The 9,462-nt window shown below is 39.1% G+C and overlaps 1 protein-coding gene across 3 annotated transcripts; it reads left to right on the top strand.

Moving 5' to 3' along the window:
- Nucleotides 1–1,815: 1,815 nt before the first annotated feature.
- LOC117421025 (THAP domain-containing protein 1-like) lies at nucleotides 1,816–8,182 on the top strand. Of its 3 annotated transcripts, none has more exons than XM_034034874.3 (3): nucleotides 1,816–2,045; nucleotides 2,871–3,066; nucleotides 7,634–8,182. In XM_034034874.3, the coding sequence occupies exons 1-3, from the start codon at nucleotides 1,975–1,977 to the stop codon at nucleotides 8,042–8,044; spliced, it is 678 nt and encodes a 225-aa protein (XP_033890765.2). In that variant the 5' UTR covers nucleotides 1,816–1,974; the 3' UTR covers nucleotides 8,045–8,182. The 3 variants fall into 3 exon arrangements, with proteins under 3 accessions (XP_033890765.2, XP_033890766.2, XP_058879552.1); XM_034034875.3 differs by lacking the exon at nucleotides 1,816–2,045 and adding an exon at nucleotides 2,075–2,274; XM_059023569.1 differs by lacking the exon at nucleotides 1,816–2,045 and adding an exon at nucleotides 2,563–2,640.
- Nucleotides 8,183–9,462: the final 1,280 nt, after the last annotated feature.

Here is a 9,462-nt window from a genome sequence, read left to right as displayed (position 1 = left end):
GAACCTGTGCCCTTTAGGCCAATGAGATCATACAACCGTCAGTATCCCCAATAGACAAAGCACTGCTCCAGTCTAGATGGTTAGTAGGCACTTGGCTTGTTGTTTATGTTCATGATATACTGCGTGATATTTCTCCATTGTGTTTCCTGTTTAAAGCAGCCACTGTATTTCCTGTTCATACAACAAAATAGAGCAATTTAGGTAAACAAAAAGTTACAGGTTCAGAAACTGTCGCTATTTTTAAACAAAACACAGGTATTTAATTCTAGGTTTTTGCATCAAAACATAATTAACACCTGCAGGCCCTAGTGTTTAGAAATTCAACTTTGTTTGTGATAAAATCCAAGCTGAAAAAGGTCCACATTTATTTATTTATTTATTTATTAATTATAAATTTAGTCATTGCCAATTATTTTTTTTATTTTTTTAACACACAATATAAAGTCAGTTGGCTACCTTTGAACTGCTTTGGAAAACACATTCCTCAATGACTTGAAGTACCTTTTATGCTGCCTCCCTGTGAAGATTAAATTGTATCTTGGCAACAGAAACCTTCTCCAAGACGATGGTTCCCATATTAGGTACTTCAAGTAAGAGGTTTGATGCCTCAGTGTGCCATCATTTATTGTTCAGCGACACCTTGTATATTTCCTTTTGAATAATTGTAAATATTTTATGTACTTAAAAATGACTTAAAGCTTACATGTCGAGCACTTCCCCGCTATGTAGATCTAATATATGCAGTTTTGAAAAATGCATATGTTACAGTGGATATGTATTCTTTTTTAACCATACTAGGCTCTTAGTTTCCATGCCTTGCTTTCAGGAACTGTTACAGTTTCATTTCCTAGGTCTATTTTGGAGCAAAGCTGAAAAGCATGTCAGCCATTACAGGAAGCAGCTTTTTGGGGAATTACAGTTGTTGATGGGGTTTGGATAATGTTACTGTCCAGGTGAAATAATCTAGGATGTGAAAGCATACCTGAAAGTAAGATATGCAAAAAGATGTGTCTGGTACTGGTATCAGATGTATTTCTTTTTTTAAAAGCATGTTTCTTTATGACCTGTACCTGTGAGATCTACAGACATGACAGAAGTGCACAACAGATAAGAGTAATAGAATTAGGTTATTTCATTAGCTATAGCAGTTTCTTAAATATTATATATATATATATATATATATATATATATATATATATATATATATATATATATATATATATATATTAGTAATGAACAGTTGAACTAAGCAATGACACGGTCAGCAGTGAAAATTGTATCATTAAGGTAATAAAGGGTGGGGCTGAATTCTAAAGAACATTATCCACTGCTTTCATAATTAATAATTATCTATTTTGGGGTCATTAAATAGTCACAGTGTTACTAATAACATCCGGCTCTACTGAGTCTCCTTACCTTGCCAGCATAGCAGATAAACAAAAAAATAATAAATTAAACTAAGGCACCATCGTTAAATATACCGATACAAATCTTACAGAACACATTTCCTGTTGCTGACATTGCTATGCATATAATAGTTACACATACTGTAATTTCTAACTGTGAATGCTTAAAATGTATCTTTTAACAAGACTTGCCAAATGTCTAATATTTTCTACTATAATAATCCAAGTAACAACTACTGTAATTTTAAACATGCCCTTTACAAATTGGTTTTTCATGCAGCTTTTTTTTTTTTTTTTTCTTTTTGCGTTACCACGTTTTTGTCGATCCATATGCGTCACAATGTAAGAAACCACTCGGTTCTGAAAGGAAAACTCTCGGGACTAGATAGACCAATCAGAAACGCACCTGAGAATCATGTGACAACGAGTGAAGCCATCGCAGCCATTTTGGAAACTGGAGAGGGAGCTCCTCTCACGAATATTATAAATAAATAAATAAATAAATAAATAACCAGCTTAGTTCTATTTCAAATTGTTCATTTGTTGATATTTTTATTCTCGTGCAACGATGGTCCAGTCGTGCTCCGCATACGGATGTAAAAACAGATATCACAAAGACAAAAACATTTCTTTTCACAAGTAAGTCGAATGTTGTCCCACACGCTCACTCACACTGTCGTATGTATTTGCTCTGGGCGATACACTGAGTAGTTAAACAAAAAAACAAAACAAAAAAAAAAACATTTAGGATTGTCCGTGACATGCAATGAATTCACTGGCGGAGTAACAATTGCTAAAAAAAACAGTAAAGGAAGTTTCACTTGCTGGGCAAAATGCTGCAAACCGTCACAAAGGATCGGCCAGCAGAGTAAATTAATGCATTATTTGATTTGATAATTGTTAATGTATGTTGCTCCGACTGAAACTTTAGTGCATGTTTTTTTTTTTTTCCCTTGCAATTATTATTATTATTAGTAGCATTATTTTACGAAGTTGCATGTATAGATCATGCATTACATTGTAAAAAATGGACTGGATAGTGGAACGATGATAAATACGTATTTTTGGGACTAGTACGAAAGTTAAACCAAACGCGTATAGGCACCGATGCTTGCTGGTTTTCTGAGCGGTACTCAGGGGGCGGGGTGGTAGTGTTTGCATGCAAAAGAAGCCACACCAGCATCTTGCCAGATTGGCATCTTTTAATTTTGTAACGAATGGGATGTACAGAGTGGTACATGTTATGTTTCTGTACATACAACATAAGTTGTAACCTTATGTTAAAAATATAGTACCGGTACATGACTTAAATATTTACTTATTAATTCCGTGTGTTCACTTTGAAATTATTTCACCTTTCATGAATGTTATTGCTAAAACATCGCGTTTGTACAGTTGGTACCACGAATGCTACCTGTCCAGGCTGTTACTTACTATTTATTTATTTATTTTTGAATCCTCCAGGTTTCCTCTTGCACGTCCCGACGTTTGTGAAAAATGGGTTTCAGCAATGAGAAGAAATAACTTCAAGCCCACGAAGTACAGCAATATCTGTTCACAGCATTTCACAAAAGACTGCTTCAAACGAGAGTGCAACAACAGAGTACTGAAAGAAAATGCAGTGCCCTCAGTCTTCTATTTTAGCACAGCAAGTGAGAAGGTAAGGCCATTGATAGTCTGGATGTGCCACCTCAAGTAGGGTATCTTAAAGCTTCAACATTTATCTTCAAAATGAAGTAGATTTCAGAGTGGCACAAGTAGGCATTCATAGGCTATGCCATGAAATATACACCCTCCCCCCCCAATAAATAGTTGCCACTTTATTGACTACAATATCACATTCTACGGGTTAAATCATATCAAAATCCTGACTGTGCCACCACAAGTAGGGTATCATTTTAATTCTTGGCCATGTATCTTCAAAATAACCACCAATTTTATCAAGCAGTTCCCTGTTTCATGTACAGCACCAAATCTCTCTTTAAGGGAACCAGGGTTATGATTGTAACCTAACGCTCCCTTTCAAGTACGAAGTGTGACCATTACCGAATGGGATATATCTCTTATAACACGAATTACCTGAGCACTTGTATCAAAGATGATACTTTTAGAGACCCATATGTGTCAGGCGTCATCTTCACTCCCACGAGATATCAATGACTGTCGTACAAGGATCAGCGCCATTTTTCTTTCAGCCTGCCTGAGAAAGGGGTGAGCTCAGACTTTTCAGTCAAAACTACAGAGGTAAGTTTATATTTCATTTTTTCTCTCTCATTTCAATTCTCAAATAATTTCTCTTTAATATTAAGTGTATATCTTAGCCTAGGTTCTGATTAAGTCCCAACCTGGCCTTGTGTGCTGTGCGAAGCAGGCGGCTCTCCCCACCCCTTCCCCCAGAACTCAGTCCTTTTCTGTAGCTAAGTTCAACACACTCTCACTTGCTGCTCGGCTCCTTGAGAGTCGATATTATTTCTTGCTAGTGCCTTTTCAGAGCGATTAGGCTGTCTCCCTGTACTAGGTTTGCCTCTGTACACAGACGGTATCTGTTTTTTTCCATCCAGCTTTTCGTGCCACAGAGACACTGCCAGTGTTGGGGCTTTTTAGCTACACTGTGCTGTTGATTTGGCAGGAACCTTTTCGACTGGAATTTATTCTGAGTGTCTTTTGCTTTTGCTGTGTCTGCTTTAGCGGCACTGCCAACGGAGTCTACTAGATTTCTTGAGTTAGCAGGCGATCTGCAGCCCCTGTCTGCTCAGCAGTGCATGCTTGCAGAGGAACATTCCGGCAAAAGATAAGCACAACAGGTGCACCCACTGCCTGGGAAGGGAGCATGCAGAGGGAACAATTAAAGATTGCTGCTGTTGTGTGTCTTGTGCTCAGTTCTCTAAGATGACGTTGGAAAGCAGGCTGGCCCGCTCTTCTAGGGACCGCTCTGCCTCTCTGACACCGGTGCAGCATCCAGACTCGCCCCATTCTTCCCCTGCAGTGCGGTCAACGGAGTCCCCCCATCCTTTTATACCGGGAGCTAGGAAGCGACACTATGGGTAGGAGCAGGACTAAGAGCCTGCAATCCTCTAGATCCTCCTCTCCGTCCTCTGGCTCGGAGTGTTCTCCCTTTCCTCCACCCAGGAAGAAGGACAGATGCTGCTATAGCAGGCATTCTGATAATACTGACCAGGCCTCTCTGGTGCAGATGGCAAATCTAGCCTTGCTGCAAAGGGACTTCCGATGTCCTAATAAACAATGCAGAGTCACGGAAGTGATGCTGAAAAAGGCCTATGCAGCGTCAGCGTTTGCATGCGCCTTGTTAGGCTAATGTGCCAAACCGTTTTCAGGATGCACAATGCAAAGCCACTGCAAATACCAGCGCCCTGCTCCCAAGCAGCAGCCACAAGCCCCTGTGAACCAGCAGCCCTAGGATTTTGCTGCCACAGGCCCAGGGCCCATTCTATCAGGCCCACCTGGATTATTGGCGATCAATGCCCCTCGGACACCTGAGTGCTTACCACCAAGGCCGGCTACTCTCTGGTTTCGTTTCGGCCCTCATCTCTTTCAGGACATGATCATAACAATGGTCATGAACCTTCAAGACCCTCAGGAGGTATCGGCCCTGTTGCAGAAACAAGTCATTTCAATTGTTGACCCTCTCAAAGTAAGAGAAGGGTTTTACTCCAGGTATTTCCTGGTGCCGAAACAGGATGCTGATCCTCGACCTCAGACATCTCAATCTGTACTTGAGAGAACGAAGGTTCAAAATGCTGACAATGCAACAGCTGTTGCAGTCAGTCAGGTCAGGTGACTGGTTCACTATGGTGGACCTCAAGAACCCTACTTTCACATCTTGAAAAGACCCGGCCACAGGAAATACTTGGGGTTCATATTTCAAGGGACCGAGTACGAATTCCGTGTACTGCCGTTCGGCTCCTTCTAGCTCCGCCCACTTTCTCAAAAGTGCATGGACGCTATGCTGGCTCCTCTGAGACTCAGAGTCAGAGTGCTCAATTGCCTGATATGTGCCGAGTTACCAGCACAGGCAGTGTTGCACACGGGACTGGTCACCAGTCACCTCCAACCTAGGCTGGGGAGCTGGAATGGCCTGGGGTCCCAGGCGTGTGGGAACCCCCTAGGAGGGTCTACACATAAATGTTTTGGAGCTGCGGACAGGTCACCTGGCCTTGCAGCACTTTTCCCGGGAGATACAAGGGAGACGTGTTGATCCGCACAGACAACACCACAGCGGTGGCTTACGTCAACCACCAGGGCAGTCTCTCGGTCTTAATCGTGTTGCCCGGAATTTTTTACTATGGATTCACGACGCAACCTGCTGAGTCAAACACCGGGGACTGTGACATTTAGACCCAACAGGCTTGCAGCTTTGGGTCTGGCCCTTGAGCAGAGACATTTGAGTCACCTCGGGTTATCTGACAGGGTCTGTGTCATCCTTCAGAATACCAGGGCATTGTCTACGTGCTCTCAGTACGGCAACAATTGGGGTGTCTTCCAGACGTGGTGTCGGTCGCGTGCATTGGACCTCACGACTTGGCCCATGGCAGATATACTGCAATTTATTCAGAACCTTTTTGATGAAGGGAAAGCTCACCTACTTGAGGTGGCAGAACCAGGCTATCCATGTGATTTGACCCTTAGAATGTAAGCTAATGTTCAGTAAAGTCACAACTATTGATAAGGGGGAGTGTATATTATTTTTTATTTTTTTTTGAAAGGGTGAGCTATATAATCCTTACAATCAAGAATAATCTTTTTTTAAAAAAAAATAGAGTGAGGAATTCTATGAATCTTAGTGGATTTATGAATTACTGCATGAAGGGTTAACGGATAGATGCAATTTTAACTTTTAAAAACATTCTGAAGACCCAATAATATACTTGGAAAATGTCTACTACAATTACAAATACCATAGGGTTATTAAGGTTTACATTTAATACTCAAAACGTCCTACTAGTGGGAATAATATGAGCAAGAAAAGAATAGTAAGCATACATCATGCAAAAATAAATAACTAAATAAATTAGGAAATATGTTTTTAATGTTGAAATATGACTGAGGTCGAGTATAAAGGTGGTGGTGCTTTATCATGGAACGACCCAAAAATGATTTTTTTTATTATTTTTTTAAAAAAATGCACTTTTATCTATGTTAGGAAGAATAGTCAGTTAAAAAAAAATCGCAGCAATCAACAAATTAACTTTTAGTATCAATGCTGAGAAATATTACTTTTCATTAGCTGTATGGCTCTTTTAAAACACAAGTACAGAAGTTGCAGTACTGGAACACACAGCCTTTCTTGGGGGCTGGGAACATTGTGTTTATTATCTCCTGTGGAGGATGCTTATCCCTGATGACAGATACACAGTGGATTTATACATTGTTTATTGACAGAACATCTCATCCACTTGTGATCACATGTTATTAAGATTAAGTCAATATGAGGATATAAAGGGGGCTCAAGATACTGATAATTTTGTACAAGTACTGGGAGAAACATGGGTTTTCATATTCAAAATTTAAATAAATATTCAAATATTATTTAATTTTGAATGAATTGCAAAACAAAAGTATAATTTGTAAAATAAAGGCAATAAACACTGTTCTGTACAGCATAATGTGTTTTATGTATTTGACATCATTAATCCATTGCTTTCCTTTGCATAATATCTTTGATACAGTCATTTATAAATTCTGTTTTATGAACCAATATGAACATGGTCATTTTTGCCACCAAATACATTTCAAGCAGTTTTTGTTTGTATATTCAAATACCGTATTACTTTGAATTACCGCTGCCCTTGAATAAACTTGAATAAAATTTAAAAGAATACAATTACACACTGGAGCATACCAGTATTTTACTGTAAAGTTTATGGAACCCAAACAAACAAAGAATACCATAGGTACACAGCACAATGTACTAATACTGGTGTAGGAGTAAATACAGCAGCACTAAAATAAATCTATATATTTAGGAATTAGCCAGAAAGGTAATACATTTTAGTTGCAGGAACTGTGTGATTATTTCTCTCGTTATTGTGTCCCTCACTATAGTACCTCTAATTACCGCAGCCCTTGAATAAGAGCTGCAGCTGAATTTAAAATAAACTTTGCAGCGTTAATTCAAATAATGCAGTATTTGTCCCAGAATAAATGTACAGCCATGGTAAGGGATCCTTATCGTAGTACTACCAGTGACATACTTTTTACTTTTCTAGGAAAAAGCACAAGAACCTCAGGAACCGCCCTCACCAGAACCACCCTTTGTCCCGGAGCAGCAGCAGCAGGAGCAGCCCCAGCCCCAGCTCCAGCCCCAGCATATGGTTCAGGTGGTGATGCACCCACTGCTCTCCAGCCAGTCTATCTCCTGCGATCACAACTACACTGTGGAGGACACAGTGCAGCAGAAGAAGAGGATCCAGCAGCTAGAGGAGCAGGTAGAAAAGCTGCGCAAAAAGCTGAAGACCGTGCAGCAGAAATGCAGGCGCCAGGAGAGGCAGCTGGAGAAAATTAAGGCCATCCGTGACTTTCAAAAGGACAAAGATGCAGTGTCTGGAGAGAGCTACGTGATCCTCCCAACTGAGTTGTATGAAGTCCTCAAAGGCATAGAATCCATGGAAAGCTTGTAAAAATGTTCATTATTTACACAGCAAAGAGGCATATATCATCTGCAATGTCTTTCATTAATCCAGGATTTAAAATGGATTTACAACCAACTAAGTGTACCTTGCTTCACATATAGTAAAAGCCTGCCATCATTTGTTTAACCCTGGTTGTTTACACTTATTGCCAGATTAAAACTTACGTGTTTTAGATTTACACAAAAAAAGAGGGAATGCAGATGGATGGTGTTAGCTTTTCCTTCAGCACTGCTTGATCTAAACAGTTAGAGAATACATCGTTTTTTTGGTGGTCATGATTGTTTTGATAATTTTCTAATGTGACACTGCTCCCAACAAAATACAGTTATCCACAGTGATTTTCTAGTTTTTTGTGTTGTGAATAACACATTTCCTTGTGTTTGGGAAAACTTGTATCCATACAATAGTGGTGGTTGCCAGGTGGCTTTTACTGTAACCTCGTACATGTAGAATTGGATGTTCATGACACAACAAGTTCCCTCTGCAACTTGCTACAATACCTCCCAAAACTGTTTAGGCCTGTACTTGGAATAGAATAGTTACACAAATGACACATCATTAATTATATTGATGCTGAACATACACAGACATGTTGTGGTCCATTTTAAAGCTCTAAACAGGTGGTTCTGAAATTGAAAAAGTGAAAGACATCTTATCTGAATGAACCTAGTGTTCGAGTAGGATTACTTATGATCCTATGATAAAATATGCAAATGTATACAGAGCATTGCAAAAGTAAGTTACAATATGCGTGTGTGTGTCCTTGATGATATGCTAGTTAAATCTGGATGAATTGATAACCTGTTGAAACACATACTTGTTATACTTTTTCTGTGATACTGTATTTTAAAGTTTTTGTTATAAAGTCAATTCCTAAATATTATTTACAGCTTTATTACTTTGATGTGATAGTGGGGTTTTTTTTCTTCTTTTTTTTAATCAAAAAAAAAACCACAGCATTTTCATTATTTTCAATAGGAGCAGATATGTTCATTAAAGCTTTATTATTAAACTAAAGACAAAAAATCATGTGATCTTAAAGAAAGGGACATGCTTGTTAGGAAGTCAGGTTTTGTTGTAAATGTAAATGCATATTATTGAAAACAGATCGAGAGAAAAGGCCAACATGATGAAGCCTCTTTGTTTTCTTTGCACTATTGTTTGTTTATTAAAACATTTAAATAAGACAGGATAACATTATGTATTATGAAGCTTAATATTAAATGCATGTTGGTGGCCTCCCTTCAACGTTGTTTAAATGTTTTTCAGTTGCCAGTGTGTGTTTTAATCCACATCTGAACTGTTAGCGCCAGGTGATTGGGAATTCAGTGATCATGGAAGGTAAGAGACAAGACAGGCATCACGCTTTGTTAAAACTGAGGTAGCAAGAAAGCTGAGTTACGATT

Source organism: Acipenser ruthenus, chromosome 1, assembly GCF_902713425.1.
Source record: "Acipenser ruthenus chromosome 1, fAciRut3.2 maternal haplotype, whole genome shotgun sequence".
Lineage (NCBI taxonomy): Eukaryota > Metazoa > Chordata > Actinopteri > Acipenseriformes > Acipenseridae > Acipenser > Acipenser ruthenus.
This window is presented reverse-complemented; position numbering and strand designations above follow the sequence as displayed.